The 26,011-nt window shown below is 41.2% G+C and overlaps 1 protein-coding gene across 10 annotated transcripts in view; it reads right to left on the bottom strand.

Moving 5' to 3' along the window:
* Positions 1–26,011, bottom strand: part of LIMCH1 (LIM and calponin homology domains 1) — a 360,061-nt gene that overhangs the window by 180,942 nt on the left and 153,108 nt on the right. For all 10 annotated transcript variants that reach the window (XM_018049399.1, XM_018049400.1, XM_018049401.1 and 7 more), the window contains exon 3: positions 9,189–9,258. In XM_018049399.1, the coding sequence (XP_017904888.1) occupies positions 9,189–9,258 (70 nt within the window). The remainder of the gene's footprint in view (positions 1–9,188; positions 9,259–26,011) is intronic.

The raw sequence follows: 26,011 nt of genomic DNA, 5'->3' as shown, positions 1-26,011 counted from the left end.
TACATCACGAGAAACTCTGAGCTAGATGAAGCACACGCTGTAATCAAGATTGCCGGGAGAAATATCAATAACCAAAGATAAGCAGATGACATCACCTTTACGGCAGAAAGTGAAGAACTAAAAAGCCTCTTGGTGAAAGTTAAAGAGGAGGGTGAAAAAGTTGGCTTAAAGCTCAACATTCAGAAAACTAAGATCATGACATCTGGTCCCATCACTTCATGGCAAATAGATGAGGAAACAGTGGAAACAGTGGCTGATTTTATTTTGGGGGGGCTCCAAAATCAACTGCAGATGGTGACTGCAGCCATGAAATTAAAAGACACTTACTCCTTGGAAGAAAAGTTATAACCAACCTAGACAGCATATTAAAAACCAGAGACATTACTTTGCCAACAAAGGTCTGTTTAGTCAAGGCTATGGTTTTTCTAGTAGTCATGTATGGATGTGAGAGTTGGACTATAAAGCAAGCTGAGCACCAAAGAATTGATGCTTTTGAACTGTGGTGTTAGGAAAGACTCTTGAGAGTCCCTTGGATGGCAAGGAGATCCAACCAGTCCATTCTAAAGGAGATCAGTCCTGGGTGTTCATTGGAAGGGCTGATGTTGAAGCTGAAACTCCAATACTTTGGCCCCTTATGCGAAGAGCTGGCTCATTTGAAAAGACCCTGATGCTGGGAAAGATTGAGGGCAGGAGGAGAAGGGGACTACAGGGGATGAGATGGCTGGATGGCATCACCGACTCAATGGTCATGAGTTTGGGTAGGCTCCGGGAGTTGGTGATGGACAGGGAGGCCTGGCGTGCTGCAGTTCATGGGGTCACAAAGAGTCGGACACGACTGAGCGACTGAACTGAATGGACCTGAAACAATCAATACTTTTAGAAGGTACCTGTGGAAACTGTTACCCCTGGCAGCATACAAGCCATGCTGACTTGGGAGGCACTGAACAAAGAAATCCCCCCTAGGTTCATAGTCCACCATTTAACTGAATGCAGGATCAAGTGTACCAAGGAGCGCATGGGTTTTACTGTTGTTTTCCCCTCCAGTTTGCACTATTTTTATGTCTAAAGCTACTAAAAGGCTAACCACCACTCCTGCTTGGGCTCGGTTTTGGTACCCAACCCAAGAGTAGCAAATTGAGCATTCCTTCTGTGTGTGGTGTGGAAACACAACTGAGGTTTCTGTTACTGTGCCAGGGATGAGGATAAAGGAACATGTGTCATTAAATTCAGTTTTGGCTGAGATTCTTTACAAGATCTCTTCATTTCCCTCAGCGAAATGTACCTCCTACGTACAGAGCATCACTCAAACACCAGTTTCCACTTGGCTCCCAAGGAAGAGCAAGACCACCTCCAGAGACACCCTCCCCCCAACCCTACCCCCATCACACCATACAACTGCCTCAGGAAAAACACACAGGGTGGGTGTGTTCCAAGTCTCCGGTCTCTGCCTGCCGATGAAAGAGAACTGCATCTGCATCTTCCCGAACCTTTGTTGTCCTGAATCAGAATTATGATTCTGGGGAGGCACTGAAAGGTGCTGAGCCTAGCTGGATTGATTTGCACCTGAAAAGGCGGAGGGGTAGTGGAGGCAGAGAAAAGGTTGAGTAGAGAGACAAGAGCCAGTAGAGTGTGAGTCTGGACAACCTCAGGTGGCTGGTGTGGGAAAGATTTGTAGGGAGTGCTGGCAAGAATGAGAGGTGTGTGTGTGTGTGCGTGTGTGTGTGTTTACAGAAAGACAGAGAGAGGAGAGCAAGAGGAGGGCATTTTAGCAAGTTTTATTGCATGTTAGAATGGAATCACTCTATGATATTTTTTGGAAAGACCCTCAGTGGACATGAATTTGAGGAAACCCTGGGAGATAATGAAGGACAGGGAAGCTTGCATGCTGCCGTCCACAGGGTTGCAAACAGTCAGACATGACTTAGTGACTGAACAACAGTAAAGATGTCTAAAGTTCCCCTATTAACATCAGTTGTTGAACTGGTGCTTCATTGACTATGATGCTTGAGGTGCAGCCACATGGAAATTGCTTTCATAGGATAGTAGAAATCTTACATTTACAGGGCTCTTTAAAATACGCCACTGCCTCAGTTTGATGAAATTAATAGATCTTAAATGAGAAGGATGAGAGGTGGTCTTCTAAAAGCATGAGATATCTTTAGAGACTGTTGCCTCCAAACAGATATTCAGGAGTGCTGAGGTTTAGTGGTCTATTGTAAGGCCTCATGGAGATAGTGTAACACAGTAGAAAAACAGAGTCGATAGCTGGATGAATCAGGGTCCAAATCTCCATATCATCTCTTTTTTATTGGAAAGCTGGTAACCCACTTCTTAGCACCCTTGTCTCTTGAGATTATAGTAAGGCACAGCAGTAACTGCCTCACAGGGAAACTGTAAAGATCAAGAAGGATACACCTTGCACCTTGTATACAGGTGGGTTTTAATATATTAATATGATGGTTGTCATTACGGGGACTCACAGCCCTGGCCTCCCTCTTTGCTTCTCTGCTTCCTTCCTGGCCTGAAACAATCACTTGACTGGAAGAGAAACAGAGGCAGAGATCGGAACCCTGGCCAGCTTCTTCTGGGGGGACCCATAATAAAACTGTTGCAGGGATGGAAAACATGCTAAATGAAACTATAAAATAGAAACCTAAAATATAAGACATTGACAAGGATGAACTGAAACAGACAAGAGCTAATCTCCAGTTAGGATTTGCAGGAAACCACTTCTTGGCAGGTAGACACTCAAAACATCTGGGACTCAAATTTGTTGCACTGTCATCTTCCTAAAATTATGAAGTTTGAATAAGGGCCTTTCACTCATACTACTCAGTTTTCAATAGCTTTCTATGTTTACCTTTGTCCAAAACAATATTTTTTTAATCTTCTCACAATGTGGAAATTGCCACTGCCTTTTCATCATTCCTCCTTTTCTGACCTCTCTCAAACAATGAAACATCAACTGCTCTGGTATCGCTTTCATAAAATAAAGCAGATACCTTTTGAAAGCCTCCTAAAGTCCACAAAGTTTATGGGAACTTACATTTTTATCCATTTGAGAAAACTCAGCTCTAAGCATATTTGAAATCTTATCTTTTGATTAGAAAAATACCTGTTTTTCCTAAAGAATAAATTTTTGAGTGGATCAGAGTAACTAAATGGTAGGATAATTCTACCAGTTACCTTCCTGCTAGAGCCTACGGAGCTTCACTGAGTGCAAATTCCCAGCATTTATCAGGTGAAGTGAGCCCTTTCACAGAGCTTGGAAAGATATTTTAAAGATGTTGGACAGCAGAAACCCAAAAAGAGATGAGCTGAAAAAGTAAGTCTTTGTTGTCCGTCCCATCCTTCTCACAAGACGTAAAATAGTTGTCATTTACATGTGCTCCATTTTCACTTGGGAGTATTTGTGAGTAATATAACCACAGAGAAAGGTGGTCTATGCTTCGGACTCTTCTCAGCTTTTACTGTTTGTGTGATCATCCCCTCTACGGACCCCTCTTCACCTGTAAAACAAATATACCTAAGATGCCCTTCCTGCAGTAAAATTCTTTTTCTTCTCTGATTGCTTTCATCCTCTTGGATTCACATGCAAGATCAAGCAAATATTTCATGACAGCCCTAGGAGGGTTCAGCACCCAAGGTCAGAATCCTAAAATACCTATTTCCAGTTACATACACACACAGACACACAGACACAGACACACACAGCAACCACACACAAATACCTATTTCCAATTACACATACACACACACTGGCTGTTACAACTAAAATCTGGGTGAGAAAAGACTTAATGTCCAAATTCCTATTGCAAGCAAGAATTTCATACATATATGTCTCCCGCACAGAGTCTGATGTTTCTGGATCAAACAGAATTTATCATGATCTCTAACCACCATTAAACTGAGTTTTAGGATGTGGCTTGATTACACAATACTGTCAAACTGGCCGAATAAAGGGTAGGGTTTTTAAAAGTTGTTGCTATGCCAAAGACCTAAATTTGAGGTCTTTCTCTCTGGCAACAGCTAACAGTGTCACTCACACCTAAAAAAGAATGCAAGCATCTGCAGGCAGTCACCATGCGGCTGCGTGTGTCAGCAATCGCTACAGAAGAAACACAGACCCAGATCCAGGGTCTTTGCATTCTTGCCAGGAAATGATTTTCAACTACTTTGTTTTAACACCTTCACCCCTGAATTCTTTGTAACCACAGCTCAACTCAGGGGCTAAAATACACCTACTCATGCCTTTGGAAATCTACACATGTTTATAATTTGGGATTGCTATGTGAAAACACACTTTTCTATTTATCTTCAAGTCAAGCAGCTGGGCCATCTTAGTGGATTTTTCTCAGCACCAGGCCATTAAGTCACACAGGCATGGGTTCCGGGCATAGAGATCCCTCTGGCCATACTTCTTAGATCTCCATGGCCCCTGCTACTAAGGACTGCTTAACGGGTAGACGGTCAGTGACCTGTCAACTCCCTGACAAAGTACTAACCAACCTAGAAGTCTGCAGATACACTTGAGGAATGCTGTTTGTTCTTTCCTGAGTGTCACAAATATGGGTGGAAGAAATGTCATGTGAAGAATATATTCACACAAAAGGTTGCAGCTCTACACATCCAAGATCGTCTCTGCTACCTTCAAATCTACTACTCACCTGCAGTCCCCTTTCCTTCTCAAAACAGATAAGAGAATTAATGTTTCAATCTCCAATGCTTTATGTTGTAAATTTTCAAGCCTACCAAAATCCTGCAAGAACAGTACCATGACAACTGTATATCCTTTATCTAGATACAAAATTTTACCACATTTCCCTCCTTCCCTGCCCCCCCTCCCCCTTCCCTCCCTCTATCTCTCCATGTGTATGTGTATATAAAATTATACATTATATGCACAAACCTCTTTTTGCTGAACATCTTGAGGATTAGTTGTACATGTTGTGACATTTCATGTCTAAAGACTCTAGCTTTTATTCATCTAACATCAAGAATATTCCCCTATATCCACCACTGTCTTTGACAAGATAGTTAACATGTGAAAGAAATTCAACATTGAGGAAACACTGTTATCTAATATTCAATCTGCACTCAAATTTCCCCAACTGTCCCAATATATCTAATACAGTTGCTCGTTCTCAATCAAGGATCAGACATGGCATTTGGCTGTCATATCTCCTTAGCCAACTTTCATCTGCAACAGTTGGGGGGCGGGGGAGGTGTCTTCAATGACAGGACAGTTAAGGAATGTACACCAGTTGTTTTAGGGAGTGTCACTCAATTTGGACTGGTCTGAATTGTTTCCTCAGAATTGGATGTAGGCTAAAGACTTTGGTAGACGCTCCATCAGGGTGATGCTGTGACTTCTTTGTGCATCCCTAGGACACCTGTTATCACTGCACCCATTATAGGCATTGGTAAGCAAGAGCATGGGCTTTGGATCCACCTCAGTTTTTACTGTTTGTGTGATCTTAAAGCTAGCTACAGTGCTTAAACATGAATACTAAATCATTTACACACCTTGAATTGCCAACTAGTAACAATAGTTATTCAAAAATCTTACTCTCTGGATCATATTTCAATACAGCTGTCTTTTTTGTCTCTAATTAACTCATTTTCTGATAAACCAGGAGATGCTAACAGTATTCTATAAAAGAGATCATATGGACCATAAACACTACAGGCTTCACAAAGGAGGTGATTTTGCATTGGGTCTTGATAAGTAAATAGGATTTAGTCAAGAAGAGCAGAGAGAGATATACTCATAAGAAGTGTCATGAGAAAAGGCTTCATACATGACAGTGAATAACATCTGAGGACCTATGAGTTGATGGTAATAATCTAGGTAAGAGATGAGGAAGACCTGCTCTAGGCCTTATCGAGTGGCCAACAAAATGCAAACAAGTAGACTGACTGAAGAAAGTTGCCATATTCTTTAATAGCTCAACTAGGGCAACTGCATGTTTATGACGCATTACTGACATCAGTGGGCAGCAGTGGTCATTTAAGTCGAATATGAATATGAACAGTGTGAGATGTTCAGTAGGACATCCAGATGGAGCTGTCCAATACACAGAATAAGAGACCTGGAGTTCAGGAGAAGAAACTTGGTGAGAAGCGATGACTTGGGTCAATGCTATGAAGAGTTGAGGTCACAAAGACAGATAGGAACATCAGTGTAGAGAGCAAGCAGACGATAGATCTGAAGAGCAAACTCTGGAAGAACATTAACAGGATGGGGAAAGGGCACAGAAGGGTAGCAGTTCTGTTTCTTGTTGGTATCCCAATTTGTGCACTGGATTTTGGAGATGTTGATCTGGTGGTAATTGGAGAAGAGAAAAGAAAAAAAAAGAGCTTGATCGTAGATTAAGGAATCATGAGAGAATGGGCAGTAATTAATTATACATAAATAAGCATTTTTTTGGACTAAAGATAACTCCACTGAGTGTTTTTCCCAACACCAGCAAGCAATTAACTCAGTTCTGACACTCTTCCACCTGGGGATAGTGTCAGATGTCCCAGGTCAAGGCTCAGTCCCGTTAAGACTGTCCCCATAAAAAAATTAAATAAAAAAAGGACTGCCCCCATTTCAGATATCAGTCTCAAGTCCAGGTTGTCAGCTGGGCTTCTGAACAACGAGCTATAAACCAGAGGTCTCAAGATCTCCTTCCTGAGTGATTAATTTGCTAAAGTGGCTCACAGAACACAAAGAAACACCTACTTAGGTCTATCAATTTATTATAAAGAATATTATAAAGGATTCAGAACAGCTAGATTCAGAAGTACATACAGCAAGGTATGTGGGGAGGGACATAGAGCTTCCACACTGTCTGGGTATGCCACTCTCCTGGGATCTCCATGTGTTCACCAATCTGAAAACTCTCCAAATCACGTCCTTTTGGTTTTTCATGGAGGCCTCATTACATAGGCAAGATTGATTAAATCACTGACAGGGGCAACTCAATCAGCCTCCAACCCCTCTCCCCTCTCCGGAAGTCAGTGGGGTGGGACTTGAAGTTCCAACTCTCTCATCATGAGGTTGGTTCCCCTGGCAACCAGCCCCCATCTTTGGGACTTTCCAAAAGTTACCTCATCCAGGTGGGGCTGAAAGGAGCTTGTTATAAAGAACAAGATACTCCTTCACCTTTATAGAACTGGAGCCATTTCAGGAACTGATGACAGAAGACCAAGTATTATAACAAAAGACGTTTCCATTGTTCTTATGGCTTAGGAAATTCCAAGGGTTTTAGGTGCTCCATGCCAGGAACAGACAAAGTCCAAATACATATTGCTTATTACAAATCACAGTATCACAATAACAAATCAGTCAAGAAAATATACGTGATATAGGATGGGATAAGTGGAAAACCATTACTTGGCAAAGAGGAAGAAAACAGAGAAATGATGGAAAGGATAAAATGGAAAGGAAATTCAAATAAAAAAAAGAAGAAGAAAAAGTTAGGGGTATAAATAGGAGTAAAGCAACAGAGGTCCCCTGGTTCTCTTGAATCACATGGCCTGCCTGTTCCAAAGCAGAGGCAACAGGTAAAGAACAATGCTTGATCTGCTAGAAGAAACCAACATAAACATCAATGCACGCGTCTCAAACCTTAATTTTGCTCAAATTATTTACGATTCACAGTTTAAATTAATATTTATAAAACCCTTCTCTCCTTAGCTTCTGGACTGAGAGCTGCTTTCTGCAGCCATGTGGGTTTCACTGGTGCCTTCCTTGACTTCTCGCTATAAGTTTTGCTCCTATAATGTTATATATTAGACTTCCAAGGTCTGGAGATACCACATGCTTGGGGCCAAACAGATATCTGTTAGCGTCATTAAAGTGATGGCCTTAACATTTGAAAAACATGGATTTAATAAAAAGTTTAAAAATAACTAATACATGTACACATTAATGCATATATTAATATACATAATATACAGATTTTAATTAGATTATTTAAATCTATTTCTTCCAAATTTAAGTATCTATGTATTGACTACCTGATTCTGATGAATGAAATTAGAAAGATTTTTCATAACTAATTACCAATGTACTACTAACCAGTATGGGAAATAAAATGCACCTGCAGAAATAGCAATTCTTACAATTTAAAAAAAATCCATTTCATTCAACTTGCTTAAACCATGTACCTAATTAATGAGCCCCACAGTTCTCAAATGTAATTTTGTTGTTGTTGTTGCATCAAATTTCAATTAGTCATTGTCATATGACTGTGAAGCAAATCATCAGAGTCTAAGTAGGAGCCTGCTTAAATTCTTGACATTTTTCTAATTGTTCTTTGCAAGACCACAGGCACAGAAGGCACCACAATGAAAACAGTCGAAGCATTGTTACTAAGCCACACATATCCTCAGCTTTCTGTGCACACATGTACCTGTACATATACACATGTGTATGTTAGGGCGCATGTGTGAGCTCAGACATGTGCACCGTGTTGCTTCCAGAACTAAGCTTTGTTCGTACTTTTGATCTTCCACCTTTTTCTTATTAGCAAAAGGTGACAACAATTAAGCAATAAAAATTAGTTGCCAAGAATTATGAAACATCAATGCATGAAGAAGAATCCTGCATCTGACTACATGTGAACATTTGAGTTTTACTGGTTTTAGCTGGGTAGGTTCAGAAGAACCAGGGATTTGCTTAACAATTCTCCAGATAATAGAATCACCTCAATGACCATTATGTCTTTAGAAAGTTGGTCTACAAATGTGGTACTTAAACGCAAGAAGATTTTTAAGATTGAAAACCGCAATTTATCATGAAAATGCTGCTTGTTCATCATGAAATTATTTCTCTCACTACCCCTTCTCTCCTTCATTCCAGGGGAATGCAGAGAACTGAAATGAGAAAACCATAATTACCATCGCATTCCTCCCCTCAGGTCAACTTAAATACCAGCTTCTCACCCCAAAACAAATTTAACTCTTTAAGAATGAACGTCATTCTTATCACTCATGGGAAAAACACAAAGATTAAGATGCCATTTAGGCATAACTGCAATCTTTCATTTTTAAGTGACCTCACAGTTTAATGGCTTCAATGCATTCTCATTCATGTGGAATATATACTGCAGGAAAGAACTGTAATAAATGGCATTGTCATGACCCTTAGGTTAGAGCAAAGGAATATTGGAAGATAAATCTCAATTCTGGATACTCACCAATCCTGCAATGGGGGTAGGCAATCTATTGATCTTTTTAACAAGTCCTGGCTTTATAGCATTCAGCAACCTGTCATGAAAAAGACAGAAAGTTAAGCGAGACATAAAGCAAGATGGATCACACAAATCACCTTTATCCAGGGCTACAACTAAATTGCTGAATAGGAAAAGCAGTGAATTTAAAGCATGTAGTAAATCTCAATAATCTGTGAGCCTTCGTGCATCCCAGTGAAGAACTTTGCCAACATCAAGTTTGTCCATGGCAGGTGAAGTTTTAGAATTTGGAAATAATGGGAGAAAAGAAAGGATGGAAACTAGGAGGTGCTTCAGGGGAAAAAACAAAGATGTGAGCTGGACTAAGGCTGGGAGGGAATTGTCTAGGATGGAAGCCAGGTATTGCTACACACCAAGGCTGCTTCCCCATTCTCCTGGCTAAGGCAGAGGTCTCTCCAGGAATGCACTGAGTTCAGAGACCAACATCTATCTTTGCAAATAATTTGCCAAGATTAACTCTTCCTCCAGACTTTCTTGGTCTTTGAAGAGAGTGGCTTGTTAAATGTGGTGAGCTTCGCTTAAGAGAGGAAAGAATATGTTTAGCAAAAGGTTAACCAATTATGTCCTGCAGATTTGAAACAACGCTGACCACAATTCCCTAGGTATAGAAGATATGTGACCCAAACATTTGGGGGGTAAAGGTTGAAATCATGTAAAAATGGTAATACAAAGGAATGCAAGACAAGCAACCATAGCTGTTTATCTTCAGGAAATTTCAGTTCAGAGTGAAAAGAAATAAGAAAGGCAACTTGTAAAACTAAAATAGGGCTGGCATCAGGGTGACGTGGTAGAATTGTAGCATTTGCCAACTAGGGTTTGTTCTTAAGGGAATTAATGAAGGTTGGTATTGTGGAATGGAGGCATTTATTCTTATACTCAGGAATTAGAGGAGAGGCAATAAGGTAATTTATCTCAGGACACAGGGCAAAGAGAACGTTGGGACAGGGGTTTGTTTTCTACAATTCAGGGGTAAACAAACTATAAGTCATGGGCCAAATCTGGCCCAATGCCCTTCTTTGTAAACAGGTTTTACTGGAACATAGCCTTGCCCATTCATTTACGCTTTATTTACTTCTGCTTTTGTGCTGTGACAGCAGAGCTGAGTGGTTACAACAGAGAAGCTAGAGCCCACAAATCAAACAATTTTTACTATATGGCCCTTTACCAAAAGCTTTGCCAAACTCTGTTATCATTCATGTAATCAAAGATTATAGTAAATTATGAAGAACCTATGCTTAATAGATTTCCACAAACCAGTAACAAAAGATGCTTTGAAAGTGTCTAATAATTAGTCTTGAATTCAGCCTATAGTTGACCTTGACACCACTATGTATTGACAGATGGAAAAATGTTGCTACAGTGGTTATTGCAGAATATTCTGGTTTTACACTAAGAATTGCCTGTTCTTGGAAACTTTCACCCCAATTCTTCAGTGTTGCCACCAAGAGGCAATGCCCAGAGCAGACACAAAAGAGTAGTGCCTTTTGGCCCATTGAGAACCAAGATGGCACTCCTTTCATGAATGCACTTAATTTTAACCATGAATTTAATCTTCTTAAAAAGTGGGGGTTTTATAGCTTATCTTGAAATTATTGGTTTTTCAAGTTGGAAGGCAACTTGTTCACTCTTCTCATGTTTCAGTTTAGAAAACTGAGGCCTGACGATGATGACCTAAGTGGTACAGTCAGGTCTGGCATCTGAGTTCCCTGGATCAACACGTTCTCTTGGGTAGAGTTAACATCCCATAGCTTGTGATTCAAAATAAACAGACAGGATGCCTGAAAAGCAGATTTCAAATGTACAAAATTCTTAACATACATTAATTTTCTTACCAGTTCGTAACAGTGTCATTTTAAAGTGGAGTTTTAAATAGTAGTCACACGCAGTTGTTGAAAAAGGTCATTGACTGGACATGACTGTTGGCTAACCCAAGCTGGCCCCATCTTTGGCCTGTATGTTCTGCCCACCGTTCCCACAGTGGGAACCATCTTCCAGCACTCGGCCTTGAGATAGTAGTGTGTTATTGAGACTACCTGGACTGAATATGTGACTGAACCCAGTTAAAACATCTGTATAAACAAGATTCTGGCAAGATTTTCCTCGTCTTTCAGCTGCCCACGGCAAGCATCATATGTAAGTTCCTTGCATATTAACCCTGCCACCTACAAGTCTGGTGCTATCTGCCTCTATTTTTAGGCTCTCCTTGCCTTCTTTGTCAAGCAGACCAGGGGACCAGGTTTGAATCTCACTTTGGGAAATCCCAAGGTTGCCAACCAACAGCAGTGCTGACAATTCAAAAGGAACCCAAAGGATATCCAGTAAAACTTAAGTCTCCTTGTCACTGGGATCCCATGGGGCCCCAGACTAATCCCTGAAGTAACCTTAAAGATTTTCCAAAGAAAATATATAAAGACAGCTATAATTTAAAAAAAAAAAGACAGATGTAGTATATAACATGCACTGTTCTCCACCTTATTTTTCTACTTAGCAATATATATTGGAGGCTGAATAATTTACTCTGGAGAGCAGGCCTTGTCAATATGTTTGGACCTATCTCCTATTTAATGCCTGTGGATAGACTGATGCGGAGCTGTGGGGTGGGGCTGAGAGCACTGGCTCTGCAGTCCAGCTGACTGACTCCAAAGCCTAGCTTGGTCACTCACTGGGGGTGTTACTTTGGGCAAGCCCATGAACACCAGTTTTTTCAACTGTTATAGAGAAACAATGGCAGCAATTGCATAGGTGTCAGCGAGGCCTAAATGTGACAAAATATGTGAGAAGCTAGCACAGAGCCTTGTGCATAGTAAGTTCTCTATAAATGGTTCTCCACACTTTGCATGTAAGTATTTATACTAATTACATTCACAGCATTCTAGATCAACTACTTTCTCTAATACTTTAAAATTTTTCGAATGGAACAAAGTACCATTGTATCAGGTCTCGTGTTCCTAATTAGTCAAAGTAGAAAAAAATACGGAGAAGGCAATGGCACTCCACTCCAGTACTCTTGCCTGGAAAATCCCATGGACAGAGGAGCCTGGTGGGCTGCAGTCCATGGGGTTGCTAAGAGTCGGACACAACTGAGCGACTTCACTTTCACTTTTCACTTTCATGCACTGGAGAAGGAAATGGCGACCCACTCCAGTGTTCTTGCCTGGAGAATCCCAGGGACGGCGGAGCCTGGTGCGCTGCCATCTATGGGGTCGCACAGAGTCGGACATGACTGAAGCAACTTAGCAGCAGCAGCAGTAGCAGTAGAAAAAAATAATAGATATCCTACCAAAAAAATCATAAATTACAAGTCCTTGTTTAACAAAGTACCCATTTTGTCTTCTATATCTAAGAGTTGTATTATTTTTAGTAATGATGGATCCACCAACTCCTGTTCTATACATGTTTAGATTTTTAAAGTTTTAAATACTTTATCCTTTGTAGAATTACACTTATTGGCAGAAATCTTTTCTGTTACATGAAGTTGTAAACAAAAAAAAAAGCATTATAATGACAGATCTTAATTAAAAGACCAAAAAAACCCTCCATTGTGATGTCTATCAACATGTTTCACAACGAATTAAAAAATAAAAAGCCATAGTGCTTTTAAATATTTGGGATATTTTCAAGATCAAGGCAGCTGTGTTTTTTTTTTTTTCATGTAAACATCACCCCAGTTCCATACACAATTTATAGTACACAACAATAAAAAATAACATTGAATTCACATTGCAGAAATGCCCATCACCTGCTTATCTTGTATTTTGCATTAAACTGAGGACATTTTCTGTATTTATTAGAATCAGATGAGAAGTTTAGCAAAATAGCTATGAGTCAAGCATATTATTCACTTGCAATTTTATTAAAAACCACTGTTGTCCTCCAACATATTAAATATAAATATTTTTTGAAATATTTATTGATAACATGCTTTAAAGTTATGATGATGATATTTTATATTTATGAACCTTCTGAGATATATTGTTCCCCAACTGTCCTGTTCTGCAGAGACAGGTCATGTATTCATTCAACCATTTTTATAGAAGAAAAGTCTGAGCCTCAAACAGGTGTGAAGCCTTCCCTGGAGATATGCACACAGACACGCAGCCAGAGGGCAAAGCCTACCACAATAAAGTCCAACTTCGGTATGGGTCATCACAGCACAAAACAAAAACAACAAATCAAAAAAAGAAAAAAAACCCTCAGAGGAAACAAACAAAAACCAAAAACCCCAATAAACACTATCTAAACACAATGGGAGAATATCAACACTAGGTGGGAATACAAGGGAAAAAGAAGTGGTTATCTGCTGAGAGATGGTCAAGTGTAAGACACACTGGATCCAAGTTTCATTTATGCATACATACAACTCCTCAGGAGCAACTGCAGAGAAAAGGAGGTGGTCATTCATTTGTGGCAACTCCCCTCCCAGTGGAATCCCACACAGGTTTCCCACCTGTGAGCCCCCAACGCTGCAACTAGAACAGTCTGCCCTCTCTATCTGGTAACAGATTATCTTCGTACTCATCTAAAGACATTTCTGGGGCTGTGGCATAATTTTATATAACAAAAAAAAATTAAACATTATTATTATTCCACATCTCCTGCATAAAATGTACCCACAACTACCATGGAGACGCTGACACAGAGAACAGAGTTGCAGACACAGCGTGGGAGGGCGAAGGCAGGGCGAACTGAGAGAGTAACATGGAAACATACAACACCATATGTAAAACAGTTAGCCGGTGGGAATTTGGTGCATGACACAGAGAGCACAAACCAGTGACAACCTAGAGGGGTGGGGTGGGGTGGGAGACAGGAGGGAGGTTCAAGAGGGAAGGGAAATATGTATACCTGCGGCTGATTCATGTTGATGGCAGAAACCAACACAATATTGTAAAGCAATTATCTTCCAGTAAAAAAAAAAAAAAAAAGAGAATCACATCTGAACATTTGGTGAAAAAAACAAAAAGAAAACAAAAAGATTAAAAAAACTGGAGATATGGGAGCTGACTAGGATGAACTAATATTCAGATATGTATTGATGCAGCAATTATTTATCAAGTGCTTGCCATGTGTGGCACACTGTTCTAGCCCCAGGGAAGGCAGGGCTGGAGCAGACAGACAAAAGAATTTGCCCTTTAGAACTTCTCTTCTTGGAACAAGTGAAGCATGGGGGGAAGTAGGAAGAATATATTATAAACAAGTAAATAAATGAGAGGAAAATTTCAGATCACATAAGCCCTGGGAAGACAAGCACAGGAGTAACCCATGCAGGTAGCATTTAAATCAGCTGATCAGAAGGCTGCCTTGGGGAAGTAACACCTGGGGAGAAAATGAGATGACATAAAAGCATCAGCCAAAGAGGAACTGCAGACAAGTTTCAGGTGGACTGAACAGTAAGGAAGAAGGCCTGGAGGCAAGAGTGGGCTCAGTATATTCAAAGCCAGTCTGGCCAAGCAGAGTGAGTGGAAGGAGAAACACATGGCCTGATAGCCAAGGTGTAAGCAACATTCAGGCCCAGGTAAGCTGTCTGGATTTTTCCTAAGTACAGTGTACTTAGAAGTACATCACATTTTTTCAGTGAAGACGGAAATGATCTGATGTGTACTTTTAAAACATCACCATATGCAGGCAGTATTAAAATAAATTTATAACTATAGGTATATAGAAATCTTTTATTTCTTAAAAATCATGAGTATCACATAGATGAATAAAACACCATAAAAAACTTAAAGCAGTCAGCAGTGTTATCATGAGGAAAGTGCAACGAATTTGGCGGAGGCTGCCTAGGTTTTAACAGATAAAACATACATTTAGCTATGAGCGCCTGGAAAGTCCCTTGATCACAGTCTCAGTTTTCCCCTTAATAAAATGGAAATCTTGAAAACCTGACCTTCCATCCAACACTGGTGAGGAGCCAGTGGGACAACATGTGTTGTTAGAATTTGGTAAGTGGAAACTTGCATATTCACATTCATTTGGTATACTGAGCATGTCCCTTTCTGCTAAGTAAGTGCAAGTTACTTAAGTTTCAACTTTTCCATAAGCCAGCTGCCAAAGACTAAAATAAGCTTTACTTCTTTTCTGGCCACCTCTGGACATAAACCTCACATAAAGAGATCAAGTCAACAGATGTGTACAGCTTGCCTAATATATATATCTGGTAAGAAACAACTAAAAATAGGAAGAAAATTTTAATCTTGGATAATCCTCAATTACAAAAAAAATCAATGATATTGAAAGGAAAAGGAAAGTGAAGTCACTCAGTTGTGTCCGACTCTTTGCGACCCCATGGACTGTAGCCTACCAGGCTCCTTCGTTCATGGGATTTTCCAGGCAAGGGTACTGGAATGGGTTGCCATTTCCTTCTTCATTGAAGGTAAGCAAAAATACATGTGTTTCTTATATGAAAAGAATGATTCGGTGTCTACTAAACTCTTACATTCTAAATCTAAAACACACTGTGACCTATTTCAAGTAAGGCTGCTCACGTGTTCTTTCACAAACTCAACAAATATTTATTGGGCATGCATGATGTCCCAACCTGGAGCTGGGCATGGGGACACAAAGACCCCAGTCTTTCCCTCATGGGGTGGGCTCGCTAAGAGATTTAAAACCTACAGGAAGACCCGAACTAGGCAAATATGTGGTTCATTGTCATGCTACCTAATGCTTGGCTATCATGAGTTTTTGAGAAGGTGAATTAAAGACATTCGGAGATCAGCCCTGGGATTTCTTTGGAGGGAATGATGCTAAAGCTGAAACTTCAGTACTTTGGCCACCTCATGCGAAGAGTTGACTCATTGGAAAAGACTCTGATGCTGGGAGGGATTAGGGGCAGGAGGAGAAGGGGACGACAGAGGATGAGACGGCTGGATGGGATCACTGACTCGATGGACGTGAGTCTGAGTGAACTCCAGGAGTTGGTGATGGACAGGGAGGCCTGGCGTGCTGCAATCCATGGGGTCGCAAAGAGTCGGACACGACTGAGCGACTGAACTGAACTGAACTGAGCACACACTCTGTGGAATCCAGTTCTTAAAAGACTAAAGACTATATTCCTTAAAGAAACATTGCTGAGACATCCAGGAATGATGCTAATGTTCTGATCCAAGATACAACCACAGGATGTATTTTTAGAACTCTTTGTAACACAATATCCAGCTTATGATAGCCTCTCAATGATGGTTTAATGGTTATAAAATACAAACTGAAGAAATCTATGTATATCTGCAATTAAAAAAAAAAACTTCAAATCCCAACTGTGGGACAGAGAGGTTCTGTTTCATACTGACACATGCAACAGCTGGTTTAATAACTCTTCAAGGGGCACAATACTTTGTTGAGAATACTGCAACAAAAGGTATCAGATCATCCTAATGTCAGGAAATACACCAATGGGCAGTTTATTTTTTACTGGTCTGTGATAAACATTAAAGGTAACATTTTTAAAGGGTTGCAAAATTCAGCTTACTCTATACGTCATTCAAGTCAGAAATTTAAGTCTAATAACTATCCTGGAGTTTGGGAGAAAGCAGAGACAGTCTAGACCTTCAACACAAGGTTGGAAAGTTCAGGCTTAATCTTATGGGAAATCACTTTATTCTTTGCAACAAGAGATTACATCATCATCTCATGTAGCTGGGTTTGTACAGCTGCAACAAGCAAGTATGGTCACAAAATTACCTACTTTGTGTCCCTTTTCATTTGGCTCTATAGTGTTTTCCTTTGTGGTTTCCTTGATCACTTTCTGGTTTGACTACATACCCTGGTTGAAGGTGTGTGCACTTTCATTTTATCTAACATGGCAACTGCTTTTGAACCTAAGCATGAGATCAATTTAACCTTGACTATAAACCTGTTACAGATGCCATTTTTAGAGATTTCTCTTTACCAAGAGTTGCCTTGGCAAAAGCAGGAAAGTTAATAAACCTTCTGAGGTCAAGAAAAATTGACTAAAATATGGGGTAAAGTGAAACCTGAACCAAAGGAGAGTTTCATATGAACAAAATAGTACTGGAATGCAAATTACCACCATTAGTATCTACCAAGTTTTTTTGGGGGTGCTATGCATTGTCAAGAAAGACTGTGTGAAGTATGAGTCTTTTTAAGCCACTTTGCCTGAACATGACTAAAGAAGAGATTATAAGAATTTTAGAAGGTCTTTGTTGACTTGAAATTCCAAGAAATTGGACCTAACTGTGAACTCAAGGGGAGACTTCCCTGGTGGCTCAGCTGGTAAAGTGTCTGCCTGCAATGCAGGAGATCCAGGTTCAATCCCTGGGTTAGGAAGATCCCCTGGAGAAGGAAATTCTAGGACTAGAATTCTAGGACTAAACAGTGCTATTACTATTCTAAAATAGCTGCTCCCCAAACTCATCTCCTTTCTCCCCAAGACACACAGCTGGGCAACATCTCTCAGATGCCTTTGCAATTTTCTGTAGTAATATAACAGAATTCTGGCCAATGGAGTGTGGGCAGAGTAATATATGTCACACTCAGGCCTGCTCCCAAACCTCTCCCAAGCAATTTTCCATTCTCCCGCTTGCCTCCCCCACTTACTAGTTAGATATTTACACCAAGTAAGACCTTAGAAGTCATATGTTAAGGATGGAGTTTCTGTGAGCTGGGGTCCCTGAACAACTACTTGACTCACTGTCATCTCCACCCTTCCTGGTTGCCAAAACTGGGCTACACGAGAGTGAGAAGGACATTCCATTGCATTAAACCACTGAGAGTTAGGAGTTTATTAGTTACAGCAGCCAGCAGTACTTTAACTATTACAGCTCTCCAGGAGGTCTTTTCTCAATAAATAGGGGCCTTACTTGGGCAAAGCGTACCCAAGAAATCCTGCAAAATTAAACACCTGGCCACATCCTTTCCCCTGGGTCTTGTTGGGAGGCAGCAGAACAGAGAAGAGCTAAAACTGGGGCTACTCTAAACAAATAGATCTATTTTCCTACGTTTGCTACAGATAAAATGTCTTCTTGCCTATCACTTCTGCTCTCAATTCTAAAAACAAAACCCAGACAAAAGTAAGAACAAGCAAGCAAAAAAAACCCTACAGTAATGAAATAATCTATAAACATAGAAAGGAACCTCCAGCACTTATCTGAGTATCTTGGAGGTTTTGATTCATTTGCAATCTCTCTCACAATCTATCCTTTCCATAACCATTCTTGTCGTCTAGAAATTACAAAATTTTTGGATTAGGAAAGATCTAAAAATCAATGAAAAATCTAGGAATGGAAAGTGTCACCAGGCACTTATCTGAGGTCAGAGCTCCTAAGTGGTAGACTCAGGATTACAAACTCATGCTTGATGCTTAGTGGTTTCAGTTATACCCTACCCTGTGTGACCCTATGGACTGCAGCCTGCTCGGCTCCTCTGTCCATAAGATTCTCCAGGCAAGAATACTGGAGTGGGTTGCCACTCCTCCAGGGAATCTTCCCAACCCAGGGATCAAACCCACGTATCTTACATCTCCTGCACTGGTGGGCGGTTTCTTTACCACAGGTGTCTACATTGAGAAGAGTGCTTTATTTCTTGCATTTCAATAACTAATCTCCAGGCACCAATCTCTGCCATCTTAATCTGCCCAATGTCTCCAAACCAACCTCATTTAAACCCTGACCTTGGCCACACTGCTTCCCTCCTCCAATGACTCCCAGGCTCCCGAGTGCCCACAGGATGCCCTCTTAATGCCTTCACCTGGGAATCAAGCCCCTTCACAACCAAGCTCCCTTTGCCACTGTGCCTCCCATTGGCTCTGCGATAGAATCTGCCTGCAATGCAGGAGACCCAGGTTCAATCACTTGGTTGAGAAGATTCCCTGGAGGAGGGCATGACAATCCATTCTAAGTACACTTGCCTAGAGAATCCCACGGACAGAGGAGCCTGGCAGGCTGCAGTCCACAGGGTCCCACAGAGTCAGATATAATAGCAGCTCCCATTCAAGATCCTCCCCACTTTTATGAGTTACAAGTTTAAGATGACATGCGTGATCAATGAACCAGGAAAGCTGGCAATACATGAAGAGAATTTAGTGTAACCAAATAAAGTGGGAGACTGAAGTTACTCCAACATAGGCACTGATACGTGTAATCATCACTGCACTATGTAGTAATTATGTATAAATGATTGTAATTAGTATTTCTTTTGCACAGCTAACACCCGGTATTGCTGGGTTTACTTTCAGGAGGGTGGGAGAAAACTTGGAATGTGAAAGTGCTGGAACATGGCTCTGAAAGCTTCGGTACCCAGGCTTGAGTGGGACAAGCAGCCACTCCTTGCTCTACACACTTCTTCAGCAGGAAGAGCTCAAAATCAAGAGTTCCAGGATTGAGACCCATACAATTCCAACAGTAATAGGAGCCTCCAGAGACAGAAAGACCTGATGTTCAAATGGCAACTCACTATGCAAGTTATTTGGGCTTCCCTGGTGGCTCAGATGGTAAAGAGTCTGCCTGCAGTGTCGGAGACCCGGGTTTGATCCTGGGGTCAGGAAGGACCCATAGAGAAGGAAATGGAAACCCACTCCAGTATCCTTGCATGGAAAATTGCATGGATGGAGGAGCCTGGCAGGCTACAGTCCATGGGGTCACAAAGAATCAGACATGACTGAGAAACTTCACTCACAGGCAAGTTATGTAAGTATTCAATATCGAGTCTCAGTCTCCTACTCTGCAAAATGGGCACAATAATACCTATTAATCATGGCATGAGAGTGTGAAATACTGCACGTAATGCATTCGGCACAGACCTGGTGTACAGCGTGCACCTCACCAATGTTAGTTACTACCATCATCTCTTCCTTGCCTCCCCGACCCCACTCCACCCTCAACCAGCTTACCCAGTAGGTTTGGATCCCAACCCTGCCTAAAGATGGAAATCTATGCACTAATTATTGGTTCACATCTCCTCCCAAGCATCCTGCCTGTGGCTCAAGATAGGTTGGGAGTTGGGAGAAATGAAAGCACTGAGGTGAGGGAATGAGATAACGTTAGTCCTTTTGGAGGGCAGGACAGCAAGGGAGTGGTCGCTAACTCTGGGAGTGGGGAGGAAGGAAGGGTGGGAGCCAACAGAGCAAAGGCAGTAAGAAGTCCAAGGACAATCTCGGCTGCACTGCAGCTGTCTGCACAGCTGCCTCTAGCCCTGCTTCCCCGCCAAGTCCTAGCTATGCTTTAACTCTTGCCAAGGCTCCTGGCCCCCCATCTCACTTGCCATCCTGAGGGTGATGGCAAAAAGCCAAGGTCCTTTGCTATCCTAGAAATGGAAGGTCAGCTCCTAATGTGGCTAGTTAGAATTCTGAATTGATTTCCTATTCATTCCACATGCTGTTATCAAAGGCCCCCTGCCAGGTGCCAAGCTAAGCCCAGACGACACCCCTCCCCCACCAGAGACTGGGTTCTACAGTCAGACTGACACTAACTCAGATGTGCCACAGGTCACATAAGACTTTTCCCCCATTGGAACTAGTGTTCCAAGGTCTAAATGAATGACTTAGAAAAGAACTTTGGGAACATAAAATGTACAGAGTAAGGTTATATATTAAGGATGGACACAGCAAGACAAGTGTAGGACGTAGTTCTGCTTCTCTTTGGGAAGCATGACATTTTCCCCCAAATATTCATGTTTGGTGAACAGCAGAAAGTAATCAAAAGTCTCCACTGCCAACAGATGTAATTTCCTAAAAAGCAACCTAATGTCATTGTTCCTCTGAATAGAGACTCTGCCGGCTGTCTACTGCTCACTGGATGCTGTTTAAAGTCCTTTACTTGCTATTCACGGACCTGACACTTATCTTTCATCTCCAGCCTGTCCCATTTCTTTCTAAGCCCTGACCACAGTTTCACCCTTGGGCAAGCAATACCCCTTCATATTGCAGAGCATTTTCACATGCTTGCTGCTCCCTCTGTCTGACATGTCTTTCCTACAGGTCTCTCCTACTTTGTGGCCCAGCAAACTCCTACTCATCCTTCAAAACTGAGATTAAATGTTACCTCTTCTTCAAACCATTTCCTCAGTAGAAACTGTATCTCCCACCTCTAGGTTCCAACACTCTCTCTGGCTATTAATCTATTTATCACACATCACAGAATCTGTCCAACCTCCCCACTAGGCAAAGGGTTATTCCTTATTGTAACTTCCACTCTAATATAAGGGTCAGTCATTGGTAAGGCTTCAATTTGTGTTCGGAGAAGGCACCCCACTCCAGTAGTCTTGCCTGGAAAATCCCATGGGCGGAAGAGCCTGGTGGGCCACAGTCCATGGGGTCGCTAAGAGTCGGACACAACTGAGCGACTTCACTTTCACTTTTTACTTTCATGCACTGGAGAAGGAAATGGCAACCCACTTCAGTGTTCTTGCCTGGAGAATCCCAGGGACAGGGAAGCCTGGCGGGCTGCCGTCTATGGGGTCGCACAGAGTCGGACACGACTGAAGTAAGTGACTTAGCAGCAGCAGCAGCAGCAATTTGTGTTGGCCAAGTAAATTGATAATGAAACCAATAACAATCACAAAGACTGGGAAAGCTCAAAAATGTCAGCTTTGAAGCTACTTCAGGTCCATTCACAACTTTGCAACTGTTGTTATTAACCACATCTGAACCATTTTCTCAGCACCAAGACTGAAGTTGGATTTAAGCAACCACAACACACAAGGATCCTGTGACAAGCTTCCAGTTTACTCCCACCAGTTACTGTTATTTCCATGAAGTTCCCAGCAGTTTGTGGGCTGGGGCAGGAATGAGTAGAGTAACCGTGTTACTCTCCAAAGGACCAGTGGAAGCTGGTTGACCTCAAAGGAGACAGTAAAACCTCTGGGTTCTTCACCGAACACACAAACAGGAAAGGGGCTGGGGGTCACTATGATCACCTATCCTTGGGCGTCACACATTATTCTACCGGGTGTGCTACAGAAGTACAAAATGCAATCTCATTCAGAGGAATGGAGAAAGTGTTCCTGAGGCCAGAAGCTCTGGTGGAGATGGAATCGGACTCCTTTTCATCTGTGCTAGAAAAGGAGCTTTAAGTGAAGAAAAATTGTATTTAAACAATAAAGTCTCATTTCCCCATTCTGTGGTCTTCCTTTGTCTAATGTTATACTTTCCGAGTTGAAAGAAGTGTCTTTGATTTTTAGTTTTAGATTTGTAATTTTCCTTTGTAAATCCTTTTGGATTTTTTTTTTAACCCTTTTGAAAATAGAATATAATCAATCTGTAGCACTTTTTCTTCAGTGAAGTTTCAAAATACTGGAATTACAATATGATACTAGTACATCGAGAAATGCACTAAATGGTATTGGAATGAGTCTGCTAGAGAACATTTTAAACAACTGGAAGCATAATTTTAAATTCCATAGTATATGTGTGTTTTAATAGCTTAAGTTATAATTCACATACAGTTCACCCACTGAAATTATACAATCTGATTATTTTTGTACATTCACAGAATGCAACCATCACTGCAAAATAATTTGTTTTCCTTCCCCCAAAAGAAACCCCATACCCATTAGCTTTAACTCCCTATGCCATCCTCCCACAACCACTAATCTACTTTCTATCTCTATAGATTTACCTACTCTGAACATTTCATATAAATGGGATCATACAATATGTGGTTTTATATGATAGGTTTCTTTTATTTAGCATAACATTTTCAAGGTTCATCCATGTTGTAAAATGCAGGGATAGTTAAAATTTTTTATGGTCATATAATATTGCATTCCATAAATATACCATTCTATCCATTCATCAGCTGACGGACATTTGGGTTATTTCCAACACTGGGCTATGATAAACAAGGCTTTCATGAGCATTTTGGTGCAAGTTTTTGTTTGGATATACGTTTTCATGTTTCTTGGATATGTACCTAGAAGTGTAATTGCTAGATCCTACGGTAACTTAATGTCTAACCTTTTGAGGAACAGCCAATTGTTCATCAAAGTGGCTGTACCATTTTACTTTCCCATCTGCAATGTATGAAGGTTCCAGTTGCTCCACACACATGCCAAACTTTTTGAATTCGTTTCTTATTATAGCCATTCTGATGGTTATGCAGCAGCATCTCATGGTGATTTTGATTTGTATTTCTCTGAAGATTTATGACTTTGAGCATATTTTCATGTGCATTTAGCTATGTGTATGTGTGTGTGTGAGTTGCTCAGTCATGTCCGACTCTTTGCAACTCCTGGCTATGTGTATAGCTTCTCTAAAAAAGTACCAACTCAGATATCTTGGCTCACTTTTTTTATATAAGAAATTTTTTTATTTTTATTTTTGGCTTCGTTGCTGCACACAGGCCTTCCCTAGTTGCAGCGAGCAGGGGCTAGTCTCTAGTTGCCAGGCACAGGCTCCTCACAGTGGCTTCTTTTGCTGCAGAGCATGGGTTCCAGGGTACAAGGACTCATAGCTGGGGTGCACGGGCTTAACTGCCCCGTGGGATGTGGGATCTTCCCAGACGGGTGCTCAGACCCCTGCGCACCGCATTGGCAGGCAGATTCTTAACCACCAGGGAAGTCCTATAGGTTTTCTTGTGCTGTTTATACTTTTGACACTATGTGCAAGAAACAATTATCTACTCCAAGTCACAAGGATTTCCTCCTATGTTTCAACCTAAGAGTTTTATAGTTTTAGCTTATTTTTAGGTCTGTGATCCATTTTGATCCATTTTTATGGATCAAATGTATTGAGTTAATACAGCATGGTTTTAATACATATTTATGGGTTAATTATAACTATGTTAATAATTTTAAAATGCTAATTTTGCAATAATCCCTCCTCTTCCCATTTCCCCAAAACTTACTGCATTCTTGCCATGTGCCAGCATCATTATGTATGGAAAGATGGGTGAGTCATTGTTACTATCAAGGAATTTATAATCTAATAGAAAGTTAACACATACAATCTCACAAGTAGTGCCATGTCTAAGGCAAGTTACTTGCTCTAGGCAAAGCCAAAATACTTTTCAAACCAGAAACAAGAAAGAGATCACTTGAAATCAGAGTTTTCATCTCCACTATAGGACGTACGGTTGTCAACATCGTTATGGACTCTGAGTGAGAAGGGAATGCCAAATTCAGGCTACAGCCAGGGGGACATCTTAAGGGACAGAAAAGTGCATATTGTGTGGGTTTAGGAATTAAGGAGATAGAAATGGACAGGCAAGTGAGTACCCCAAGTGGCTGGAATGAAATGCAGCCAAGGCATGGAGCTAGGGGAGCACAAAAAGAATCACGGGAATGATGGCAATTTTCTATGGCCAGTGCAAAGGGCTGATTCAGTTCAGTTCAGTTCAGTTCAGTCGCTCAGTCGTGTCCGACTCTTTGCGACCCCATGAATCACAGCACGCCAGGCCTCCATGTCCATTACAACTCCACGAGTTCACTCAGACTCACGTCCATCGAGTCAGTGATGCCATCCAGCCATCTCATCCTCTGTCGTCCCCTTCTCCTCCTGCCCCTAATCCCTCCCAGCATCAGTCTTTTCCAATGAGTCAACACTTCGCATGAGGTGGCCAAAGTACTGGAGCTTCAGCTTTAGCATCATTCCTTCCAAAGAAATCCCAGGGCTGATCTCCTTCAGAATGGACTAGTTGGATCTCCTGGCAGTCCAAGGGACTCTCAAGAAGCTTCTCCAACACCACAGTTCAAAAGCATCAACTCTTCGGTGCTCAGCCTTCTTCACAGTCCAACTCTCACATCCATACATGACCACAGGAAAAACCATAGCCTTGACTAGATGGACCTTAGTCGGCAAAGTAATGTCTCTGTTTTTGAATATACTATCTAGGTTGGTCATAACTTTCCTTCCAAGGAGTAAGCGTCTTTTAATCTCATGGCTGCAATCACCATCTGCAGTGATTTTGGAGCCCCCCAGAAATAAAGTCTGACACTGTTTCCACTGTTTCCCCATCTATTTCCCATGAAGTGATGGGACCAGATGCCATGATCTTCGTTTTCTGAATGTTGAGCTTTAGGCCAACTTTTTCACTCTCCACTTTCACTTTCATCAAGAGACTTTTTAGTTCCTCTTCACTTAAGATTAGCCAAATAGAAAAACTGTCTCCAGACAGTGAAGGACACCAGGTTTCAGGCTAAGGAACCTGAATTACGTGCTGCCTTGTAGAAAGACGTGCTGGGCATGATGAAGCCATGCTTTGGAGTGTCAGCCTCATGGCGGTATTCATAGTGACAGAAGAAAACGGAGGCACTGGAGCTAATCACTGCCTTAACTTTAACTTCCCATTTGTCTGTTCATTCGCTCTTTCTTTTTCCCCTTAAAATAAAGAGGAAAGTCTATTTCTGTATAGTTGACTTAGAAAGGAATCATTTATAAACTCGATCCTTGGTGGGCTACTTAAGAAAAGGTCCTCTTCTGCGGGTAACCAAAGGAAACATTTAGAATGGCATGCTTCAGGCAGAAATTCTGCAGACTTCATTGTGGGAGGCCAGCCCACCCAGCCTGACAGGCCAGTAGAGACAATCAAAAAATGGATTATTAAGGAAGTACAATTAGGGAGCTACTAAATCCTCTCAAATGCAAGTAAAGCCTAATCCAGCATGTAAGCCCACAGGCAGCCAATAGGAGAGGTCGTTTTCTCCTCTACCACACAAGCAGCCCATATTTAAACCTACTGATTTTATATATCTACATATATATATATGTTTTTAAGCCAATCAATCATTGCAATAAATATGCAATAAATTTGTTCACAAGGAAAGAGATTAAGCCTGTGATTTCCATGAGTGGAAGTTAAATATTCATCAAGGTACAG

Source organism: Capra hircus, chromosome 6 (genome assembly GCF_001704415.2).
Source record: "Capra hircus breed San Clemente chromosome 6, ASM170441v1, whole genome shotgun sequence".
Classification (NCBI taxonomy): Eukaryota; Metazoa; Chordata; class Mammalia; order Artiodactyla; family Bovidae; genus Capra; species Capra hircus.
This window is presented reverse-complemented; position numbering and strand designations above follow the sequence as displayed.